Below are 26,245 nucleotides of genomic sequence, written 5' to 3'. Positions count from 1 at the left end.
TCTAGGAATTCCCAGAGTCTCTTTTTAGATGGAGGGTAGTCCTGACTCTCCCACTGGAAATGCTCCCTTAAAGTATGCAGGGTTTCCCCAAAGGAAAAATCCTCTCGGGAAGAGGCTGAAGGAATGGACTTCTCTGCATCAGAATCCTCATAAGTGGAGAGGGGTTGCACGTCTTCATATTCAGATGAATCAGATTCATCTGACTTGTTCAGACAAAACTACAGGGGACAGATCTCTTTCCTTTTGGAGGGGGTAACTTGGCTTCCCCTGATCAGCATAAGGTCTTCCACGATTTTAAGCATTTGAGACTGAGGCAAGGTACCAGGCACCCGAAAGTGGGTCATCAGTTTCTTGGCTGTAGTTCATATCCTGGGCCTAAAACTCAGTAGTTTTTGAAAGAACGGTAGTTGCGAAAGACATCACATTACTGAATTGGGACACAAACCGAAGGACTTCCTCGGAAGCTGGTGCCTGCTCAGCGGCTCCAGACCCATCCAAGGTAGAGACGACCGCAGGATCCTTAGTCGAAGAGTTTTGCGGCATACTGGACTCCAAAAGGGTCTCAGTAGTGGCCTGCGAATCAATAGAAGCGGGCATCAGGGGCTGCGAAAGCACCTCACCGAGTACTGGAGAACTGACTAGCTTAACGGAAGTGTAGTTGGTAGGTTTGGACCATGCGGTCTCTGTCTTTACGTTTTTTCGGATCATCAGCTGTCGGATGGCTTACCAAAGCCGTATCGGAATTTGAGGACTATAAGCAAAAATATCTGGCTACAAGGGCCCAACGACGGAGAGTTCTGGCGTTCAACAAAGCACAGAAGCAACGAGGGAAGTTGTGGTCTGGGCCCAAACAAGTGATGCAGTTAAGAGTGGAAGTCTTGGTGTGGTATTTGCTTTCCACAGGTGAGGCAATTAACTTTTTCTGACATCGGTTAGTGCAAGAAAAAAGTATCCCCAACAGGGTATTTGGCTTTAGAAGACTTCAACTTCAATTCTGCAGATGAAAAGTCAGGTAGTGGCCGACCGGCACTCATGTGAACAGCTTCTGCTTCGGGCTCCATGGCAAGAAAGACTAATGTAATGGCATCAGCTGCCTTACTTCATATTACTGACACCCTGATGTCAGTCCTCAAGTGTCAGCAACCAACGCAGAAATACTAAGTCTCTGGTATTTGGGCCGGCGGCTACCCTGGCCGGGATAACCCAAATGTGATGACTGCAACAGTGAAACATGAAGAACATCCTATTTCCTTGGAAGTACCATTCAAGATAATTTCTGAATAAGTAAAGAAAAACTTTGGTCAAGCTATTCTCTACAAGCAAAATGCCACTCCCAGGTTACAAACATGGAAACTTTGATAATAGGCATCACAGAAGTGTGGCAGAAGGGGTGGAATGACAAAAGGCCTTCTTCCTTCACCACATACACAGACATTTCAGGAAAAGTGAATGCAGGCCATAGCCAAACAGAGAATTATCTCAGCTTCTCAAAAGCAGTGACAGGGGGTGCAATGCAGGACTGCAAGTAATCAGTTTCGTCTCCCAAGTAAGACCACCAGGTCCTCAAACTCTTTGTGGACTCTACAGCAGGAGGTGAATCCGCCTCATCCACAAGCTTCACAGAAAAGCTTTTGTACGATACCATGCAGGAATGGAGTATGGCATGGATACTAACTAGAGATAAAGCAGCTGGAAGAGTCCATTTCTAAAATCATTGTGTAGGAACACTACTTGCCTACAATAAAAGGTTCTGCTGCACCCTGACATTTTCAGTTAAAGCCAGAGTGTGCATAAGCAGACTCATGCAATTCTAGCTCTTCATCAGTAATTAAACATCTGTACAAAGTCTAGGCCATGAATCTAGATTGCTGGTAAGGGAAGACCCATCTGACTGCATCCCCCACCACCACACCTGAACCAAACGACTGTTGTATCAGGAGAATATTTAGCCTCAAAATGCTTCTAACAGCAACCAGATCACTGCAGATACAGTTGGCATAACAGTCAAGGTTAGTCTCTCATGCACAAGGTATAAGATCATATCTTTACCTCAAAAAAATAATCCTTGTTTTCCCGCCTCTCCTCGACTAGTTTAGACCAGTTTACAGGCATTGCTGTATTCTGGGCTGTGGTGTAGTTCCTGTGTTGTCCATTACCTTACTTGGATAGAAGGAAGTTTCTTTGCTCACCAGTGGGAGTGGGGAGCCTTGAGCAGCCTACCTGCCCTGTAGGAAGTGACCTCAGCACAAGAAGCTGTAGTAACTGGTTGTTTTGGACCATTTCCAGCTCTTGTAGTTCACTGTTTAAAATCCGTGTTTGCACGGCTTTGCGCGGTTGTGCACATAGCACAGCGCTGGTTAAACAAGGTTAAACTTCTTCTGGCTCCGTCAGGTCTGCTCTTCAAATTTTCCCTTAAGGAAGCTCTACTCTTAGTATAATCAGACTACTCACTATATTATAAGCCTAGCACTTGTTCTCAATACTTCTCTACTAAGTAAGCACTCTCGTACTAAGTAAAGCACTACATCTACTTACCACCCCTGTGAATATCCACTTCCCGTAAAGGTACAGCACTCCCTTATACTGTTCTAGCATGTCGAGTGGTAGATTACTGGCATCCTCTCCAGTTCAGCTGGTCAACCTGGGTATCTTGAGACAATGCTACAATTGTCTCATGTACACAGACAACCCTCTCTTCCTCCCAACAAACACAAATACACGTGAGAGATGCAACTATATAGCCAAACTGGAGGCTGAACTCTCTCAACTCAGGGCTGGCATGACCAGACAGGAGGAGATGGTAACCACACACACAACAATCCCAGTCCCACATAGACCTACCACAACTGCAAACCAAACACATAAAAAGACAAAGACATACTCGGAGGCTCTAATAAAAAACGGGCCCCCAAAGCAGACATCCAAAAATCCACCACCTCAAAACAAAACGCATGCAACACATACTTCAATAAATCAGTGTGTCAACCAATCACAGCCCTTATGGCCAAACACCATGCCTGATACACTAGTAATAGGTGACTCTATAGTCAGACACACTGATGTCCCGCTGACCAGGCTGAACAAGGAGAGGGTGACTGTGAGCTGTCTATCGGGAGCTAGGATCCGCCACATAACACACGCACTCAAATCACTCCAAAGCAAGTTCAAATATGACTCAGTCATTGTCCATGCTGGTGTGAATGGCCTGAGACGTACCTCCCTGGACTACAAGAAAAGAGACAGAGGAGCTCTCCGATTATGTAGCCCAGGCTGGTATGACCCTGACCCTGAGCAGCATCTTGCCCTCACCAAGAATGATACCACAATACAAAGACAAGATGATCAGCTTTAATAATTGGCTCAAGTACTGGTGTCATTCTAAGGGGATCCAATGTCCGTCTGCCTGGGATGACATGTTGGACAAGCCACGCTGCTTCGCAAGGGATGGCTTACACCTTGTCACCACTGGGCTTCTGGATATTGGCTAAGGCTCTTGCCACCCCATAGTGCCTTTTTTAGGGAAGGCTCAAAAGACAAACCCACCTCCTTAGAAAACAAAAATGGAAAAAAACTAAGGGTAATGCTGCTCAACGCCAGAAATCTAAATCTCAAGATGCAGGCACTTGATGCACTCCTCAGCATGGAGAACAGACTCTGTGCAGTAACTGAAACCTGGTTCAAGGCTCCTGAAAGCACCCCAGCGCTACCAGGCTATACCTCGTATCATGCTTTTCGGCCCCAAAACCCAGGCCGAACCACAAAGGGAGGGGGAGTGTCCATATTCATCAAGGACACCCACACCTCCAGGTTAGTAGCAACACATGAAGCATCAGAGACCATACAGGTGCAACTAACCATAGGCAAAACTGCTATACAACTGGTAGTATGTTACAGACCACCCTCCCAATCTCAAGAACCCCACTCAGCCTTCCTGAAGACATTGGAGGATATGAATGTATCACAAAATACCATCATACTGGGAGACTTCAACTACCCAAACATAGATTGGGTACATTATTCTAGCCCTAATACCCTAGCCCAAAGGTTCCTGGAATTCATAAATTCAAATGCACTGGAACAACTAGTCACCTCTCCCACTAGGGGAGATAATATACTAGACCTGATCATCACAAACATGGGGACAAAATGCTCCACACCGGAAGTATACCCCTCACTAGTGAGATCTGACCACAGACTAATCACCCTGGATATACATATCCCACCTCCACCCCAAGCACAAAAGACCACAGTGAAAAACTTCTCAAAAGCAGACTTCACTCTTAAGACTAAGATGGTATCCTTTAAGCCCACTGTGCCAGTGGATACCACATCCCACAATGCCAAATCCTTCACAAATGCTTTCTATGGACATCTCCAAGAATGCATGGATCATGCAATCCCAAATAACTCCAAGTCCCTCTCCACCAAAGGCAAGCGTCCTGTCTGGTAGACCACAGCCATTAACAAATTGTATAACAAAAGAAGGAAGCTACTGCACGTCAGAGCAAAATCCCATGAAGGGAAGACATCTCTGATCAACATTAGCAGAAAACTACGTTCTCTCATAAAAACATCCAAGGCCAACTTTGAACGAAAAATCGCTAAGGACACTAAAGATAACCACAAAGCCTTCTTCAGCTATGTTAGAAACCTGGGCGGAAACACTCAGATATGCTCAGAGTTGGTTCACAACAACAAAAAATACACTGAACCCACAGATATTGCCAACATTCTGGCTGACAGGTTCAGTGCAAATTTCTCCCCTCCCTCACCCCCAAAAGAAGAAACACTTATCCCAGCTGAATGTAATCTCCCCGTCATCTCAGATGTCCAAGTGAGAACCGCCCTAAACAAAGCTAAAAACACAGCATCAATGGGGCTCGACGGTATCCCAGGTTGCGTGTTACGTGAACTCCAAGAGGAGCTAAACCCACACATAAAAATGCTATTTAACCTTAGCCTTACTTCGGGATATGTACCTGAACACTAGCGTACAGCAACAGTGGTCCCACTCCACAAAGGGGGTGCCTCTACAGACCCTGGAAACTACCGCCCCATAAGCTTAACCAGCCTGGTCTGCAAAGTCATTATGGAACTCACAGACATACGGGACCTAAAGACACTTGACCCCACCCAGTTCGGCGTTGTAAAGGGCAGATCCTGCCTTTTGAACCTGGTTGACTTTTTCGAAACAGTCACTAGAGCCATTGATGAGGGCAAAGCAGTCCATACAGCCTACCTGGACTTGGCTAAGACCTTCGACACAATACCCCACTCAGGCATCATAGATAAGCTCAACAGCTTAAACGTAAACCCTTATGTCACTAGATGGGTTGCAAACTAGCTAAAGGACAGAACCCATAAAGTTAAAATCGCTGGAGCAATGCCAGACTCAAAGCCAGTCACAAGTGGTGTCCCACAGGGATCTGTCCTGGGACGCCTCTTGTTTGGCATTTATTTCTCGGATGTTAAAGCAAACATGGGAGGGCTGTGGCTGACAAAGTTCGCAGATGACTGCAAACTAGGCGCCATAGTCGATACACCAGCGGACACGTACATCCTACAAAAAGGCCTCACAGAAACGGACAACTGGTGCCGGAGTCACGGCCTTAAACTAAATGCCAAAAAATGTATAGTCATCCCCTTTGGGAAAAACAAAGTACCCACAAATTATCACAGACAGCAACCCACTGAGTACGGAAAAAGTAATCAGAGACCTAGGGACCCAAATCGACAGCGACCTCTCATTTGACACCCACGTTGCCAAAGTGGTCAGAAAAACATTCTACCTTGCACACCTCATCATGAAGGGATTCACATCCAGATTTAAGGATGTCATTGTACCCCTATACTCCTCCCTCATCAGACCCATGATTGAGTACAATGCCCCATTTGGTATGTACCTCACCCGGCATTTGCAACAGCTGGAGAGACCACAAAAGTACCTCACCAAGAGGATCAAGGGTCTCCAACATATGTCTTATTCTGCCAGACTAAAGAAACTTCAGCTCTATTCAGTAGCATACCGCCTGCTCAGAGGTGATCTCTGCCTGACGTACAAGGCCATGTCCAATCAGGATCTGATGGACATGCTCCACCTCAAAAAATCCAAATCCATCAGGACCTCAAAAAATCCAAATCCATCAGGACCACGAGAGCTAAAGACTTAAACCTAGGCACAAGTATGAATAGGACATGCTGGAGGGATAGATTCATAACCCAGAGGCTTCCCATGCTTTGGAACAAGATCCCAGTTCATATTAGGCAAAGCCCCTCACTGACTCTCTTCAAGAGAAATCTTGATGAGTGGATGGGAGATCGTAAGTTTACCCCAGGGGTCACATCTGTGTCACTGCTAGACAGGGGCACAGTAAACTAATTCTATTATATAAGGGGACCTTCATTGTGTCACTACTAGACATTGGCACAGTATTCTAAATTTATTCTGTACATTTTTTTGTACCATTTCATGGGGTGGCAAAAGCCACATCACTATGGCTAGGCTTACAAATGCCCCAGGGCAGATAGCCTAGTACTTATACTATGAAACTATGTCTCTATGGGATCCCTCCCACTTCAATAACATGCTGGATGTTTCCATCTCAAATGCACCCAAGTAAAGAGCTGTTGGTAAGTAGCACAGACTGGGAAAGAGTTGTACAAACTAACTGCTTTGGACATCAAATGGGGTGCACAGTATCATGTAGGTAACAGCATGGATCAGAGACTGCACCCACTGTCAGGGCTAGCCACTAAATGGTGTAAAACTTGAGTCATGAAAAATTTAATCATGTTGACTAATGCTGTCAAAAATGGGCAAGAGTAAAATTACTGGTGAAAAGTGGGCAGAGGACCCAGCCTGTGTCAGGGATGCAAACACGCACACAAAAAAAATCAAGTAAATTAACCAGCCTTAGACTACTACCACTATAGGTCTAATAAATGAATTTGTCAAAAACCATAAAACTCACATCAAAACATTTCTGGCTATGACAATGCTTCATCACTAGTTTGATTTGTGATGAATGGATATAGAAATAGAAATGTTCTTCATCTGAACACCAAGTCAGACCAAGTGATTAAAACTTTCACTGGAACTGGACTGTAGGAAAATGTGTAGTTGCCACTATATCCAACTGAAATGCTAATGTTTTTACAGTGTAGAAAGCGTGCCTGTGCTCTCCTCATACGGGTGGTCTTGACCCACACTTCAGACACCTCAGCAAAGGATGCATAATGTAGCGAATAGCACACTGACTTGTAATATTTGATCAATCTGTGGTTTGTAAGTAATATTTGATTAATCGGTGCTCTACAAACCAAGTTGTCAGCTTCAAGTAAAAACTGAAAAAACAGTGTTAACAGCCAACACTTACTCTCCTTGGTAATTTGGCAGTCCACTAAAGGCCAAGTCACCACATCAACGCCATCCAACATCAACTTCAGCTTACCTCACCTGCTGACACAGTTCATCTCTTCTACAATGTATGCTTTGTGATATCTAAACATGCCTCACTGCTTTTACTACTGCTATAAAATAGTTGAACAACCCAATTAACAGTACATGCTTTGTTCCATTTGTAAACGTAGTACCTACTAGTAAATACAATAACGAGTGGGTGTGTGTGTGTGTGTGTGTAAATTTGACTTCACATTTCACTAGCCAGGCATTGTGGTATACTACAAAGCCCCGACAACTGTCCCGGGTGACCTGAATTCTTGTAGAATATCAGATGCTGGAAAACTGGGCTGAAGGTTGTTATAATGGGAATGAGTGCCAAACATCAGCTTTCCCCACAAGGCAGAGAATTTGTGGTCAGCCAGTGCTCTACTACAAATGGACTGGTATAAAGACATATGACTGGTGTGGGGGGGGTACATAGTCAGCAGCTCACAGACGAGGATGTTAAGTGGGTGAGTCTGCACAAATCAGGGGAGGGAACCGAGGGCTCTGAAGTGATGCTGCACCTACCTGTATCAACCACCAGGTGAGGGAACCTCGGACTGTAGCTAGATTGATGCAGACCACTGAGTGAAGTGGGGGCTCAGTCAGCTGGGGAGGCCACAAGAAAGGCCTTTGAGCCCCGGTCCAGGAGATAAACCAGAAATGAGGGAGCTCTAGCCAGACTCTGGGACAAATATGAATAATTTTAGGCCCAAAATTTGTGGTGTAGGGGATGACTACTAATCTGGCAGTAGTGATGGCTGCCCACCTCTACTGTGAGCAAGCAAATGACAGGGATGTAGATGTAGTAGAGGCACGAAACACACAACTGCCCCCTCTGGATGGTTCTCGCTTCTGTACTGTGGGGAGTTGCCTGGTACAGGTGAGCAAGTGTGCTGAAGTCTGCAGAGGAAGGTTTGCTGACTGGCTGGCATAAGGGAGATAAAAAAAGAGTTACTAACCTTTATGTGCCCTCCTTCAAACTCGTAAGGGTATCTGCAGTCAATTATGCCACAGTGATCGATCAAACTATTGTATTTGCCATTCAATACCGCAGCCATCTTCAAAGGAAACGAAAAAAAAATCAGACTATTTTACCACACAGCGTGTTCTGTACTTAATGGGTTGAGTACAATGCAAAAGGGTTAGTTCTTCAGTACACAGAAGTTTAATGAATTATCAATAAAAAATTTTAAAATTAATTTTCAAAGACCAACACAATTTTTGTACATCAACTACATAAAACATGTCAAACACCTGCAATAACGTTAGGCACAATTCTCTCTTGATAAGTTACAAATTGCCAGTCAGATTAACAGAATTACCCCCCCATGTTTCACTATAAAAAGGGACAGGATGAAAAAGTAAATAAAATGTGACGAGTTTCTTCTGTCAAAACTGAATGAGGCCCCTTTTTACTGGCAGGGGCCAGAGAAAGCTCCATACAGAGTATGGATACTCATGAAAACAAATCCATACATCTTACAGGGACACTCATGTACATAGTTTACCTAATATACTTAATTTAAATTTAAGGCAACAGTAAGAGCATGAAACAGTGCATAGACAACAGCTAAGAAAGTACAGTTGTGTACACTTACCATAAATGTAGATGTTAAGAGTGTATTCACTGTTGCAGTCGCATCATTTAGGTTATCTGCTTGCAGTAGCCCTCGTCAGCCCGATTATCAAAGTCTTGGGTCCTGCGTTGGTTCCTGTCTCATCTTCCGTGGCGTCAGGTAGTCAGTGGTATAAAGCATGCAGCAGACGCCATTACATCAGTTTTTCTTGCCCCAGATGTCAGGTGCCCCCCTAATGGGAAGCAATTAAATATATACATGGTTATACCTCCAACAAAAAAGCAAATACCCCAAAAAGCTTTTAAGCATAGCAAAGGAGCGTAGAGGTATAGCCAAAAGTAGTCAGGGGGCTGGAGGGAGGGTAACCAGGACTGCAATAGTGAATACATTCGAACATCTACATTTATGGTAAGTGTACACAACTGTACTATGTCCTTCATGCTTCATTGCTGCAGTCATTACATTTGGGTAGATTCCTAAAGCTAAGGATGGGAGGAAGAATTTAGATAGCATTAGGACCAGCTATAAGGCCCTGCAAGACTGCAGTAGCAAAGCTAGCTCTGGATTTAGAGAAAACTGGCAAATGGTAATGCTTGGAGAAAGTATGTACAGAACTCCAGGTAGCAGCTTCTAGGATGTTGCTGGTAGGGACACCTCTGAGAAAGGTTGTAGAGGTAGATGCAGCCCTGGCTGAATGGGGTCTAATCCCCTGTGGGATAGGTTTTCCATGTTGTTTATAGCAGAAATGAATGCAATGGCCTATCCATTTTGAAATGGTTTGCTTTGAAATAGCCTTCCCCTCTGACCCTGCAGCAAATGCCACCAGCAGTTGTTCAGATTTCCTTTGCAGTTTAGTCCTATCCAAGTAAAATCTAGGTTGTCGGTGCACATCTAAAGAGTGCAGTATTCGTTCCCCTTTGTTCTGTGGATTAGAAAAAAAGGTTGGTAAATGAGCCACACTGGATACCACCATGGGCATGAAGGAGGGATTGGTCCTGAGGGACACCCTGTCCGCATGAAGGATGATGAAAGGCTCCACTGCCATAAGGGCCTGTAATTCAGATACCCTTCTTGCTGAAGTGACTGCTAAAAGGAAAGCTGTTTTACAAGAAAGGAATTTTAACTACACTTGTAGCTGGCTCAAAAGGAGGCAGAGCGACTTTTTCCAATACAACGGTCCCGGGCTGGAGTTTGGGCTCTTCTGGCTGGTCTTATGTTTTTGGCCCCTCTGAGAAACTGCTTGAGCAGTGGGTGAAAAAAAAGAGGGGTGGTTCTGTGTTGTAAAGAGCTGAAATGGCTGAGGCGTGAATTTTGATGGAGGAAAAGGAAAAGCCCTTGTGAAGCATCTCAGTTAAGTAATGAAGAATCTGAGGTAAATTGGGCGCTGCTGTGGCCATCCTTTGGTTCTAGGCACAGAATCTTTTCCATTTTCAACATAAGATTTTCTAGTACTAGGCCTCCTTGCATCCAAAATGACATCCAACACTTGTTTACTGAGGGATGCTAATGGAGACATTAGGTAATTAGCCAGGCTGCCAGGTTCAGGGTTTGAAGGTGGGGGTGCAGAATCTGGCTCTCCTGCTGTGACAGCAGGGTAGGGGTCTGAGGCAAGTACCACGTGGCTAGCTGTGACACTGCACAAGAGGGGGTGCCAGTGTTGGCGTGGCCAGTCTGGTGCAATCCGTATCATCCTTGGTTTGTCCAGTTTGATCTTTAGTAGTACTTTGGAGAGGAGAGACAGAGGAAGAAAGGCATAAACTGATAAGATTTTTCCAGCTGAAGGACAGAGCATCCACTTTCCAAGCTCGTTTGTGGGGGGGTCCTTGTGCAGACTTTGTCCAACTGGTAGTTCTGGGGGGAAGCAAACAGGTATATATCTGGGCTCCCCCATTTGTTTAACATGTTGAAAGTCTTTGGTTCCAGTTTCCACTCGTGTGGGTCCATGAGATTTCTGCTTAGTTCGTCTGCCAGTGTATTTAGTTTTCCTGGCAGGAATTGAGCTTGTAGATGCACTTGGCAGCTCAAGGCGGTGTTCCACAGATCCATGGCTAGTCTGCAGAGGGGGTAGGAATGGGTACCCCCTGCTTGTTTATGTACCACGTAACAGTGGTGTTGTCAGTCTTCACCATTAACTGTCGTGGAAGAATGTGGTCCTTGAAGGCCGTCAGAGCATTCTGTACAGCTAATATTTCTTTTTGATTGATATGCAGGTGCATTTGACTTGGGTTCCATTTGCCGTGAATGCACTTCCCTGCCAAGTGAGCCCCCCATGCATAGTCTGAGGAGTCTGTTAGGGTTTGGGTGGCAGGGGGTAGAGTGAATGGTAATCCCTTGTTTTGGTGGAAGGCCTCTGCCCACCAAAGGAATTCTAACCGTAGGCAAGGTAGGATGGGAATTGTTGCTTCTAGATCCTGAGAATGTTGACACCACAGGCTTTTTAGATACCATTGTAGTTTCCTCATATGCAGTCTTGCATATGGAATTAGTAGAATGCACGAGGCCATGAACCCCAACGCTTGCAGTACTTGCCTTGCAGATAGCAGGGTTTTTGTGGCCACTAGTTTAAAGTAAGTTGTCAAATGAATTAGTTTCTCTGGCATGAGGAAAGCCATCTGGAAAGTTGTGCTCAAGCTTGCTCCCAGGAATATAATTTGTTGACAGGGTACCTGCTGTGATTTATTTTAGTTTAAGGTGTACCCCAGACAAGTACCTTTTGTACAAATGCCAGATGATTCAAATGTCCTGGCTTTCTGCCTGAATTAGACAATCGTCCAGGTAAGGGTATATGTGAATATTTCTTTGCCTGCAAAATGCAATAACTGGAGCTAGGCACTTTATGAATACCCTTGGCACAGTAGATAAGCCAAAGGGCAGTGCAGAGAACTGATGGTGCATGCAGCCTGCTTTGAAGTATAGGTATCTTCTGCAAGATTCCCTGACAGGGATGTGCAGGTAGGCTTCCTTTAAATCCAGTGTTGCCAACCAGGCATCTTTGCCTACCATGGGAAGCAGCTGGTGAAGAGTTAGCATCTTGAATTTTGGAATCACCAAAAGGTGTTTAGGATAGAAAGGTCCAGGATAGGACTCCATGAGTTGTCTTTTCTGGGTACCAGGAAAGATCTCGAGTAGAAACCTTGTCCCTTTTCCTCTTCTGGTACAGTATGAATAGACTTTAATCTTAAGACGGAGAGTAGTTGCTTTTGAGCCTCTGCCCACGGATTTGGGAGTAGATCCGGCCAACTGTTTGGGGTTGGTAATGTGTGCAAGTGAAATCTGTATCCTTGGGAAACGTTTAAAACCCATTTGTCCTGGGTAATTAGTTCCCAGTTTTCTGCTTGCAGTGCAATCTTTCCCCCTAATGGAGCAGTCAGTTGAGAACTGCTTTGAAGTTTTAAAGTTAAGTCATTGAGACAGCTTACCACAGGGGGGAGTCTTAGTACTCCCTGAATTGGAAGTGGGAGCCCCCCCACTGCTTAGTCCTGTGTGTACCCTGGGACTGAAGCCTGGGTGTTCTGCTGGTTCTGGGCTTGAACTGAGAAGGCCTGGAAGAGGCAGGAAAGGACCAATTTTTTTGAGGGCCAACGCCTACTAAATCTTGGAGGCTGCACTTTTAACAGTTTGCATAGATGTAGCTTTTTCCTCCATCTTTAAGAACTTCTTCTGCTTTGTTGCCAAACAGGCGGTCCTGATTTAAGGGAGCATCCAGCAATTTAGTTTTAACATGACCTGTCAAATATTCCCCCTCCTTAAGCCAAGCATGCCTTCCAAGTACATACCCAGTGACAGCAGCCTTGTAAGATGCCTCTAGTGAATCAAAACCACATTGCAAAGTATGTTTTCCAACTTGTTCAGCAGAATGCATTAAATCCTGTAAAACCTTATTTTCAGCACAATCAGGAATAGACAATTTTCTGTTTAAGCAATCCAATAATATGTTGCCGATACTTTAACATATGAAACTGGCAATTTAAGGCCCTGATGGCCAAGGTTGCAGAGGTGTATACCTTCTTATCCAATCTATCCAGGGCCCTGGAATCTCCATCAGAGGGGGTAGGATTTTTGGCAGTAGTAACCTTAATGCCCTTGGGTCCCTGTGAAATGGTCTCCGGATCCACAGTAGGATTTTTAAAAGGGAACTTGTGAGAATCAGGAACCCTGTAATATCCATCAGACTTTCTGGGAGCAGGAGGTAAAGAGTCAGGGGCCAAGCTAGATTCCGAAAAGGCATAGTCAACAATGTACAGCACGGGAGGGATAGCTAAAGGCCTGTGTTGGGGCAAGAGTAAGAAATCTCTAAGCCTCTTTTTAGAATCTGAGTAATCCTGGCTTTCCCAGTGAAAATGCTCCCTAAGAGTATGCAAGGTTTCACCAAAAGAAAAAACCTCTGGGGGAGAAGCAGAGGGAATAGAAGTCCTCTGCATCAGAATCCTCATAGGTAGATAGGGTAAATCCTGGGTCATCAGAGGAGACAGAAATTTCAAAACCCTGGTCAGAAGTATCAAAAGCAAATTCAGGTCTCAGAGGGGGAAAGTTGGCTTCCCCTGATTAAAGTAATAAGGTCTTGAGCCAGTCTTTGTTTTTCAGGCATAGAGGCCTGACCATGCAGTCTGAGCATCTGTTTCCTAGACATGGTTCGAGTTTTCGGCCTTGAAGAAGATGGCGTCAGTTTAATATGCAATTCAGTAGGTCTGAATACACCCTCAAAAGCCGGTGCCTGCACAGTGGCTCCGGACCCATCCAAGGTAGAGACATTCGCAGGTTCCACAGTTGAAGCATCTCGTGGCATACCGAACTCCGAATAGGTCTCCGCAGAGGCCTGCGAATCTGAAGTAGCAGGTTATCTGGGGCTGTGAAAGCGCCTCACTGAGTACCGGCGAACTGGCGACTAGCTTAAGAGAAGCGGCATCGGCAGCTTTGGACCTAGGCGGCCTGTCTTTATCTTTGCAGGTTTTTTTCGGAATGTCAGTAGTTGGGTGGCTTACCGATCTGGATAACTATCTGAATAACTGAACAGAGTACCAAAATATTTAGAAGCGAAAATCTACAGACGACGAATAGTTTGTGGTTTAAATAAGGCACAAAACAGACAGCGAGGTACGTCGTGGTCAAGGCCTAAGCAAGGAATACAGTACAAATGAAAATCTTTATGAGGTATTTGCTTTCCACAAGAAATACAATTATGGACTTTTACTGACATCGGTTTAGAGCAAGAAAAAGTTTCCCCAACGGGGTACTTAGCTTTAGTTGAAGGCTTCAGAGCTGAAATTCGAAAATGAAAATTTCAGGAGTCAGCCGACCGGCACTTGCGAACTTGCTTCTGCTTCGGGCACTGCACGGCAAGAAAGACTGATGTAATGGCGTCGACTGCATGCTTTATACCCCTGACTGCATGCTTTATACCCCTGACTGCATGCTTTATACCCCTGACTGCATGCTTTATACCCCTGACTGCATGCTTTATACCCCTGACTGCATGCTTTATACCCCTGACTGCATGCTTTATACCCCTGACTGCATGCTTTATACCCCTGACTGCATGCTTTATACCCCTGACTGCATGCTTTATACCCCTGACTGCATGCTTTATACCCCTGACTGCATGCTTTATACCCCTGACTGCATGACGTCACGGAAGATGAGACAAAGTGACGCAGGACCCAAGACTTATAATCAGGCTGACTGAGGGCTACTGCAATCAAATAACCCAAATGTGATGACTGCAACAGTGAAACACTAACGTCTTCTGTAAGCTGGTGGGAGCTAACAAAATGAAACACTGCCTAGCTTACTATATTGTTTTCATGGCAAGTACAATAGCACCTAAACTAACACTTATAAAAATTATGCCTGGACAACTATGGGAAGCATATGGCACTGCACATGCCTTAGATAAAAGAACGATGAAAACACAGAAAGTGCAATGTTTGAATCATGTTCAAGTATGCTTTACTACACATGCTCTTTTGCAGATGGACCAGCTGAATGCAGACTTGAAATGTGCAGCTGTGTCATTAGCATACCATAACTGGAGAGGAGTAGACTCACTGCTCTGGTCAGGACATCTGGGGTTCCAGTTTGCAGGCAGCATGACAGCTAGCCAAACTTCCTGATCTCAGCCAGCTACCTCCCACTCGGACAGCAGAGCTCAAGTGGATCCATCCCCATGGAAGACGGCATCAAACACAAAGCCTCAATCCAAAGATTGTGCTTATGGCAGAAGGCAGGCAAGAGACATGGTAAACAAGGTACCTACCTCAACCCCCAAGAATCTTAATTAGGACTGGAAATATGCCCTTCGTTGCTACAATCATGGCATTTTCCAGTACTTAAGGCTGGAGGTACTGCAAATGCCTTAGGAGGGCCCATAAAAGTCCCAGTTATCTTAAATGTGCCTGTGAGAACCCCTTTGCCTCCTGTTTAGGTATTCATCCTATGAAGGACATTACAAAAATGAGACATCCCTTAGTGCAGAAGCATCCCCATCTTCAAATAACGGGAAATATCTGGATCTTTCATGCCTCTGAATCAGGCTTTCAGAATCCTCTTATGGGACAAGTTTATTTCTCTTAGGTGCCCCAATACCACAGGGGTTTCCAAAGCAGTACACATATGTAAATAAAATCCTCTATCAGTTTGGAAAAGATTGGGACTGCAGCCTGAGTATATGATAAGTACTACTCAGACTAGGCTAGTGCAAACTGGCAGGAGTCTTTTTTGGTTTGGAAGGCTTAACCCTCGGGTTAGCCACCTTAGAAGTCTCCAGTCATGTGCAGGTTCATGAACAAGTTGCATCAAGACAGTCCCTCCCATTCACTAATGCACTTCAGCTCCAAAGGCCCTCAGGAAAGTCCTGAGACACCAAAGATTTGGCTCACAAAAAACATGCCACTGTCTGACAAGCAGTCTCCAAAAGGCAGACCCTTTACCAGTAATTGACCAGAAGTAAAATGCTTATGACTTCTGTGCCACTGCCCTAAGGAAACACTTGGGAGAAATGAAGGGAAACTGTGATAGTTGAATCCAAGTGCTTACACTTGGCCAAGCAACTAGCAGCAGATGGTATGGTCGAGTTGGACAACTGAGAGAGAAGAGTGCGAGTCAGACTCTGCACAATGCCAGACTGGCTTCAGGTTGAGACCCAATAAAATGCCCAAGCTGAGCTCCAGGCCTAGACAAAATAGTGATAGGAATGCTAGCCAGTGTGTTGGATTTGCTTTCTGCACTCAAGGCGATTATTAACTTCACCATCAGAAATCTATAAAAGCTAGCATCACCAGTAAGTCAAAGAATGTCTCCCTTAAACTTGCTTGGACCTTGGGAAGCAGGCAGGCAGGCAGGATGGATGAATTGACACCTATAAAGGCAAACATTTTCCAAACTGTGGCAAGAAATACTTGAACAAGGCATCAGTAGACACCTTCTACTAGTAACAGCTATCCTGACATCGAAGTAGAAAACGGTCTGCCAAAACCAGCAGACCAACAGGGGAAGGTAGAGCTCTGGAAGTCCCTGCAGGAAATTTTACTACAGATCATGGGCTGATTTTCTTTTTTTTTTTTTTTTTTGTTAATTGTCACTTCTGTAAAGTCTTTGGTCTGATAACATCCAACCTGCTGAGCGTTATGCAGCATTCCCTTAAACTAGCTTTCACAAGGCAAACAGTATGCTTAACACTATCTACGACCTCAAGAATAAAAGACTGGGGCACTCCTCTTTTCTTCATGCTGACTTACCACAATACATCATTAAACCAATTTAACCAGCGTAAAACAGTAACAGCGCTAGACATCTGTTGATACCAGTGCCTCCTCTCCACTGAGTAACATTTAGAGCTAGCTTTAACAGTGCCCCACAAGGAGCCATTTAAAATCTCTAGCTCTCATACCTCCCATGTCACCACACACAATACAGTGCAACTGGCCTGATGCTCATTTTTTCATCTATGGTGTCTTGCCAGCAATACAGCCTCTGTTGCTAGTGTGCCAATTCTTTCCCCCTCAGAGGGGAAATCTTGTAGAGGTGGCAGCAGTTATTCAACCAAGGAGCCATTAGGGCCTTTTCCATTTTCTAGCAACTTTACCTCCTGTAGCTAACATGACCACCCAAAAACAGTCTCGCCTCAGTCAGTGCACATTCCCACACAATATATGAAGGCTACCACATTGCTACAGCTTAACCTAGTCGAGTGAATGTCTCCTACATATATGCTGCAAACAGTGTGGCTCTCTGCAGAAGGAGCCAGCAGTTTACTGGTCAAGACACCTCCACTACATCTACCCATTCATCAGTTCAGTTCCTAGTGTCTGGGTCATCAGTTAATCCCAAGTCACCTAGGCTGCAATCAAGCCCCCTACCATGCCTCTAAGGTGATGGGAAACTTGCAGGGTTCACAACTGTAAGGATCAGTAAAGTCGGAGGCAGTATCAGTTCGAGTGATTATTTATTTGGGCTTTTTGCCAACTGACCTGACTCCACCTGTCCCCCAAAATGGAACTAACCTCTTATGCATGGATATCAGAAGGATGATCAATACAAAATGGAAACTAGCCTACCAAAGTTGCATTAAAAAAGCAGTTGTCAAAAAGACTGTCCATACAAAACAGCCCATTTATAAAGAGAATCCCATCCTAGGGTAGAATGAAGGTCAAAAAAGGAAGGAGCCTCTCCCAAAATTTCTCTTTGCTCCTTAAGTAGCAGCAAGATGGTACAAGGGGATTGGAGAAATAGAAGAGCACCTGTAAAAGCATGACTGACAGTTATACCTCAACATCTACAGCACAATACGTTTGAGACTATTAATCTTGGACATCACTGCTGCAGTACCCATCACAATGGCTCATTTAGATTACTAAAACTGTGCCTCTTCCACAAGCCTAGGGTGGAGGATTACACACAAGCCTGGAGGTGGCTACTTTACAAGTGCTTTGAGGCCATCTTTAACACAGTCATAGCTGCTGCCCTGAAAGTTGGCTTTAACCTAACCCTGCACTTAAATGTGTATGACAGACAATATGGTTAACTAGCCATTAGTTTTGTTTGGTGATTTGTCCCTTCCATTTCCTGGCAGCTCAATTGTTGAATGCCTCAATCTGATATCCACAGAATACCTCTTCCATTTAGGCTAAAAACAGTGAGAAGCTTATGGCTTGGTTGTTTTAAAGCCACATAAAACAGACTCTCCTTGTGGGCCCCTGAAACGACTGGCTAAAACAACACTTGAACGAAGGGATCGGTTTAGGTGGGGGAATCACAGGAAGGCAATCTGTAATGCTTTTACAAAGGCATATGGAAGGCTTCTGTTAACAAGGTCTTCAAACAAGAAAAAAAAGCGTATCCAGGACTGAGGCACTCACAGGCTGAATGATCTGGGTGGGACCAGACCCATCAACCTCTTAGCACAAGAAATCTGGACAAAGCCAAAAATAATGGGAGGGGACAAAGGCCAAAAATAAGGAGAGATTTTAAATAGGTTTCATAAAATTAGAAAGTTGTGGAATAACAGGATTTGTATTAGCATGCATTTTCTGAAGGCTATGAAGCCTGAAAATGTATGTCATTACTTAATGGCTTCAAACCTTAGTGATCTGCCAGAAAACCAAGGCGTTAAGGAAAAGATAAATTAAGGGGGAAAAATCTGGACATCAGTTGAGAGTAAGGGCGGTACACTAATCTTTACAAGTTTGCTTGTGCATAGAGGTCCATTCTATAGCTCTGGTTAATTCTGCCAAACTAGAGTCTCACCTCTGCCCTCCCTTTTGCACTGGCACAGAAATAATTGAATCGATCAGCAGATCAGGTTGGATAAGCCTCTAGCACCTGGACATTTCCATCTGAAATCTCTACAAATTCTTCCAGTAAACACGAAATCCCCTGGTCAACTAAAAGGGGAATCTTCAGGCTAGGCAGGACAAGGACAGCCAGAAAACAAAATTAAGAAACTCACAATCTTTCCAGAAAGGCAGGAAAAACGCACGCTAGAAGGAAAGTTACTGAAACAGCTCACCTCACAAGTTAAAAAAAAAAAAAAAAAAAAGTACAAACAAGATGGCAAGTGACAGAATGTAGCAGATGCAGAATTCATATCTGAACTTTGCAGATAACCACAGAGCCCATGACAGCTTGTAGTAAAACATATTGCCAAGCCTTTGAATAAAATAAAACCAAGGCAGGGGTCTAGAAAGCTATGGAACTGGAAACATGTCAATTACATTAGTAGCCAGTTAAATACACAAAGCAGGATATTCCTTAACTGCATCCCATCCACAACCTATCTTCTGTTGTCAAACTTCAGTTAGAGAGACGAACATTCATTTTCACAGTTTTGTAGGTAGACTTGAAAAATGAAAGTGCCATCTACTTGAAAACTCAGACCAAACAAGTGTCATTCTTTACACTGAGAGGCAAGAAATGGATTTTGATAAGTGCTACAGCACTCTCAACCTTTACCAATACCAATACAATTAGTGTTTTGGGAAAACTGCTGTTCTGAAATGTGATGGCCCGCCCCTCCAAAAAGGAAACATTTTTTACACCATTCTACTTACCATTTCTGGAGTGATGTACTTTAGCCCATCATGTTTACCTTTTACAGTTGGCAAGGCATAGGTCTAAAAATGAAACGAGTAAAAAGTCAACACAGAACAAACTGCAAGTTCACAAATTTAAAATACATCTCAAAGATGTGCAGTCAGGCAATTCTCCTGCAAAGGTCATTAACCCATAATACTGGCCATTTTCCAAAAGAACAATACATCTTTTTGTTACTGTAGCAACTGCCTCATGTACATGGATAATTCTCTACTACTAACTCACTCAAGAGTGAGAGAGAGTGAGGGATATCTACACTCAAGAGGTGGTCAACTCGCCCACCACTACTCAGGCACATAGTACGTAAACACCGTAACACATAAAACATGCAGACTTCTCTCAAAAAAATTGCCAAAAACCCCCGTAACACAAAACTGCTACAACCAAACAGTTCCCACAGCAACCAAGATACCAGTGTCTCACCTACCAAGCCCTTAAGGCACAACACTAACTAAATTTTCGTCACTGGAGACCCCACACAGTGAGACATGGATGTCTCTCACCAGGTTAGTTAAGGAAAAAGTCACAGTCAGCTGCCTGCCCAGTGCCAGGATTAGTCAGATCACACATTCACTTGGGTCTCTCAGCAACAACTACCATTAGGACCATCACCGCTCATGTTGGAGTGAATGACCCAAGACATATCTCACTGAACCATATGAACAGACATGATTGAGCTCAGAGTTTGTGTACTAGGCAGTATATGTCCCTAGCCTTGAAAAGCATATTACCCTCACCTACGATGATGCCACAGTATAAACAAAAAAAAAAAATCCAAAAATAGATTTCAATAGTTTTTGGTGTCATTCAAATGAGATCCAGTTTGTCAGCCTGGGATAACACGGTCAAACCTCACTGCTTTTCCAGAGGCAGTTTGCACCTGGCACCTGGCACCACTAGGCTTTTGACTGCTGGCAAAGGCTCAAAAACAAAATTGCCAATCATAACAAAATGAGGGTTATGCTACTAAACACTAGGAGCTTAAACCAAAAACTGCACATCCTGGAAGCACTCCAATCACTGGATGAGGTGTTGTCACAGAAACCTGGTTCAAGGCCTCAGAGTACCATAGCCTTGCACGGCTACAATGCTTTCCACACCTTCAGACTGCAAAACATTGGAGAACAGGAGGTGGTTGTAAATAAAATTCCCCTCCAGGACAACTCCATGGAGTTACTCTAAGTTCAGATTACTGTGGGTAAGACCCCCATTCAAGTCATAGCTAGTTATAGATCCCCCTCCATGGATTATGATGTGCATGAGGCCTACTTGACCAAACTGGAGTTAATCCAAATACTGCCATACACTGGTCATGAGGGACTTTTATCCCACCATCAGCTGGGAAACCTATTCTAGCCCTAACTCACTAGAGCAAAAGTTCTTTGACTTAACTCAAATGCCCTGGAACAAATTTTTCAAACCCCAACAAGAGAGGGGCAAACATACTAGATCTGGTCCTCGCTAACATGACAGTTTTCACAGCAACTGTCGAACCCTTAGCAGTTGGGCAACTGATGTAACACCAGAACTCACAAAGGGCGAAGTAAAAAAAACTTCACCAAGGCAAACTATACCCTCCTAGGGGAGAGTATAAACGCATTCCAAGCTTCACTACCCAGCTGAAAGTGGTAACTACACCAAAGCCCTGTACAATCCCTTATATAAAAGTGTATAGACTCTGCTATTCCAGAGAAAATCAACACCAGAGCCCCAAGGAAAAACAAGCCGCCCTGGTGGACATCCAGCATCAACAAAACTTAAACGCAAAAAGTTGCTAAGAAAACCGAGGCAAGGCCCCAACAATCTGAAAAAGAACCCTCCTCAGCCTCAGACAAATAAGACATGTCAAATCCTCCAAGGCTAACAGAGGAAAAAACTTAGCAATCACAACCACAAGGCCTTTTTACAGCTATGTACACAGCCTAAAAACATAGAACCCAAACATGTACTGAACTAGTGACCAACAGTATCACAAACACTGATCCCAGAGACAGCAAACCTGCTGGTAGGCAGATTTGGTGAAAATTTTGCTACTTTATCCCCTCCAAACGTATCACAAAACTTGCCCCAACCCCCCCCCCCAATATCTGAACAGCAGATCATTCAAGCCTTATCCAAGGCAAAAAGCACAGCCTCTATGGGACAAGATGGCATCCCAGGCTGTCTTCTAAAACAGAAACGTGAACTAACATCGTCATTAAGTATCCTATTCAGTCAAGACCTAACAGGCTATGTTCCTGTGGAATGGAGAACAGCAAGAGGGGTTGGGAGGGTGGCCTAATGGTCAAGGTGTTTGCCTTACAAACACAAGGTACAAGGTTTGACTCTCACAGGGGATAATTGGCTAGGCTTAAAATGGCTCGCAAGGGCAGTTAGCCCAGTACTAACACATGAACCTATGAACATTATTCCCCTCCACAAAGGTGGCTTAGCAACAGACCCAGTAAATTATAGACCAAGTCTGACCAGCCTCATCTGCAAGGTCATGGAATGTATTATCATGGACCTCAAATACAAATGCAACCTCAAAACCCTGGATCCAACCCAATACGGCTTTTTCGAGGACAGATCCTGCCTGTTAACCTGGTGGATTTCTTTGAAAATGTGACCAGGGCCATTGACAATGGCAAATCTTGTTCACACAGCATACCTTGGCTTGGCCAAGGCTTTTGACACAATCCCACACTCTGGAATTACCGATAAACAAACTGAATGTAAACCCTTTTGTTGCAAGATAGACTGCCAACTGGCTCACAAACTATCAAAGTGGGCAACTCCAAATCTACCAGCAGACCTGTCACCAGCAGGGTGCCATAAGGGTCAGTGCTGAGCCGCTAGTGTTTGGTACATACGATGTTAGTATAATTCAGGAGGGTCTTCGGCAGACCGACCAAGTGTCAGTCACCATCTCAAACTAAAATGCAAAGCAATTCATCATTCCCTTCGGTAAAAGAATATCCCTTCACACTGTCAAATTACCCTTTGTACTTGGGAAATGGGATCACAACTAGAGTGCGACCTTAACTTTGACCACCATGTGTCTACTACTGTACTATGGAAGGCTTTCTATGTAGCACAGTTGGACTATCAAAGGGATCGCCTCTGGAGCAAAGGAAGTTATAACCCCCCTATACTTGTCACTAATCAGGCCCATAATGGAGTATAAATGCCCCTTTTGGCATGCATCATACAAAGCACCTGCAGCAACTGGAGAGATAACAGAGGTTTCCAGGATCAAGGGACTCCAGCACATGCATTGAGAGAGTGACTAGAGCCCCTATCACTATACTCGGAATTTTACAGACTTCTTCTTAGGGGTGACTTATGCCTGGCTTACGGAGCAACCTCCAACCCAAAACCTAATGGATATGCTGCACATCCATAAATCAAACAGGACTAGAGCTACCTACCTATTCCAGGGACCGAAATATGGTCTGTGACTTGAATAGGACATGCTGGAGGGACAGATAAGTCTCCCCAGAGACTGCTGAGTCTTTGGAATATAGACTTCCAATTCATGTGAAGCAGAGCACCTCTACAACACTATTCAGAATGAACCTGGACAAGTGGATGGGGCACAAAATTCTTACCAAGGAAAGCTCCCACAACCCTCCTGGACAGGGGCCAGTCATTACTAAATACAATCCTGGGTACTGAGTAGACTACCTATGGTATTAAATTGGGATGAAACGGCTAGGTTTGAAATGACCTCCATGTCAATAGTCTAGTAACCTATTATAACCCTATAATCCTCATGTCAGCGAGGTAAAAACTCCAAATGCTACAACTTCTTGAAATGCAATTTGAAACTGTACACCAGTAAGCAGACAAAAAGGCTGGTCTTCAGGGACAGCTGGATGTCAAAAGTGAAGGTATGGGCATCACAATGGCCCACTGTACACCAACCCTGGGCATTAAATTAGCATGTACAGAGGAGCTGAGGACGGGAGTGAAGTAACTGCCTTGATCCCCATCTTGCAAAACACAATTTGACTACTTGAATATCCTTCCTCCCCCATGCTGCTGTGCATTAATCTTTGTAGACTCCATCCATTTGTTCTCTATGGGGAAATTGCAAATTCACTCCTGGAGTGTTGCCCATGTACCTTATGAATACAGGCAGTCTTTTTTTTAAACTGTCAAGACCCCAATTGCTGCCCTTTACATCTTTCTCTAGAATAAACTATTACGTAAAATCTGGGTAAAACTGGCTAGGCTTAAAAGGTTCTTGAGCCATTAGCCTAATAATCTCCTATAAACCTAACAAAAGTGCAGGTAGTTATTTAGGTATCGGTCAAATATTTTTATAATGGCCTGACATCAACCACCTACCCTTCAGCAGCTGACCTGCATACTTGCAGCACCACTGCCGGCTCTTTCAACTGTACACTTTTATGCATGTGCCAGCCATATTATACAATGCACAGCAAAGACTACAGAGGCCCAGAACATGACTAAAGTCACTATCATTCAACATGCAGTGGCTGACCCCCTCCCACTAAGATGGGCAGGACGCTAGTCACTTCAGGCTGCTATTCATGGGTTCATAGGTGTGTACTAGGCTAACAGCCCTGAAGCCTTTACAAGCCTAGCCCATAGAAGTGAGCTGGCATCATGCCACCAGTTAGTTCCCAGTGCCTCTATCAAGTACAGCCACTGGAGTGATCCCCGGGGTGAACTTTATCACCCATCCACTCAAGATTTCTCTTGAAGAGGGTCAGCGAAGTGCTCTGCTCGACATGTATAGAAGTCTATTCCAAAACACGGGCAATCTCTGGGGTGAGGAACCTGTCCCTCCAGCAAACTAAATACCACAAAGCCATACAGTTTGACCTGGATTTCACCCTACCAAAAATAACACAACTAGCTTAAGATTTTATACAATATGCTTATGTTAGAAATGTTCAACTGTCATTTTAAAATGTTTGGCAACAGACTGACAAACAGGAGTCATACACATAAAAGTGGAAATAAGAACAACGGACTGTGCAGAATTTGCAGTCAAGAATTCAAATACTGATTTCACTTACGTCACTAAAATGCCTGTACCATTATTGCTATTAAAGCACAGTACATGGACATACAAAAATCAATGGGGGTGGAGATGAGTCCAAAAATCAGAGACAAAGTTCATATTTTGTACTACCATGCATTTTCTAAACACAAGTATGAAAGTCTGATACTAAGTGAGCATCCACTAATGGATGCAACAGAAACTTTTACAAGGGACATTGCAAATATGTTCACTTTAAGTACACTGCATTTGGCGTAAAAATGAAGCACTACCCAAAAATGCATGAAGCTTTCCAAACCTGCCAAGCTTTATTAAGGACAGTATTTGTTGTGCAACTTGCTTGTACTTACTTGACACAGCTACAAAAGTAGCATATGTATAAAATCCTCTACATTACACTAAGGTTTAGAATGTTATGGCAGTAGGGCACATATGTCAGCTATGCTACTGCCATGACAGCCGCAGTCAAGTGCAATGCAAACCAAATGATAATCGGTTTAATTGTTTTCTGGCTTACTTGTGTTCAATACAAAATGCAGAGCTATAACATTGAGATGCAAGCAGGCAAAATTCGAGAAAATGCCATGAATCAAAACAAAGCCTAATTAATGTACATGGAAATGCAGTCAAACAGAAATACATCCAGCATTTCAAAACATTAATGGGTATTAATCCAAATGAATAATCAAGGCAGCAAAACAGTACCGCAATCCTGTTGCCCACAAATCCAATTTCAACAGTAGTACCAGTGTAATCACACTCCATATAATACACCCACATGTATATATTCTCACACACTATATTACACCCACCCACTTTCATCTTTACAGTCACTGCAAGTCATTTAATTGGGGAGTGACAGCATATTTGCAGTACAAGAAAATGTCATATCATTGACTATACTACTGTAGTGCCAGCTTGTGCCAGAGACATGTGCTGCATCAATGAACAGAATTCTGTTCCAATGCTACTGAATGCTTGGAGCTGGAAAGCATACATCTAGCAATAACCAACATTTCCATTTGGGCATAACTACACTTAAATTGTGGGTCCAGCTGTTAAAAATGCAGCTCTATATTCAAGCTGGGTGCGTGTTATTTCAGCTTTGCCAGTACAGAAAATTCTGTGGGCACTTCCTTGATATAAAGTCAGACCACAATTCTCCATCACCAGAGCACCTCAGCATTTTACACTCTACCAGAAGGAATATTTACATTTAGAATACAAACAAACAAACAATGCAAAAACTATACTTCAGTGTTGTGTCCAAGTTTTGGAATTCCATACCTCTAGACCTCAGGAATGAAGCCAAACACTTTTCCAAGAGTGGACACAATTATCTCCACTTGGTAATATCCATATTCTAAACCATCCCTCATACCAAAGAGCATTAATGCATTTTATTTAGTTTCATTCATTATAACCCATACTACTCCATGTTTACATTCTTCCTCCCACATATTAAATACACTTAGTCAATTTAGTTTGCTCTAAAAGTGTTCTCATCAATGCCAGATTTGTTGCTTATTGCTTTTTTTCAAACTTGTGTGATTGAATCAGAGTTAAAATGTTCATTTCTAGGACATGAAAGATTCTCACTCGTGTGCTTTCGACCTTGGA

The 26,245-nt window shown here is 43.9% G+C and overlaps 1 protein-coding gene across 2 annotated transcripts in view; it reads right to left on the bottom strand.

Annotated features, from left to right (window-relative positions):
• The window catches only part of CDC25B (cell division cycle 25B), a 303,696-nt gene that overhangs the window by 80,082 nt on the left and 197,369 nt on the right, over nt 1-26,245 (bottom strand). For both annotated transcript variants that reach the window (XM_044064076.1, XM_044064077.1), the window contains exons 12-13: nt 19,569-19,631; nt 8,407-8,505 (exon numbers count right to left, since the gene is read on the bottom strand). In XM_044064076.1, the coding sequence (XP_043920011.1) occupies nt 8,407-8,505; nt 19,569-19,631 (162 nt within the window). The remainder of the gene's footprint in view (nt 1-8,406; nt 8,506-19,568; nt 19,632-26,245) is intronic.

Source organism: Protopterus annectens, chromosome 2.part2, assembly GCF_019279795.1.
Source record: "Protopterus annectens isolate FY-2018-M chromosome 2.part2, PAN1.0, whole genome shotgun sequence".
Taxonomy (NCBI): domain Eukaryota; kingdom Metazoa; phylum Chordata; order Ceratodontiformes; family Protopteridae; genus Protopterus; species Protopterus annectens.
Note: the sequence above shows the minus strand (reverse complement) of the source record. Positions and strands in the feature narration are given on the sequence as shown.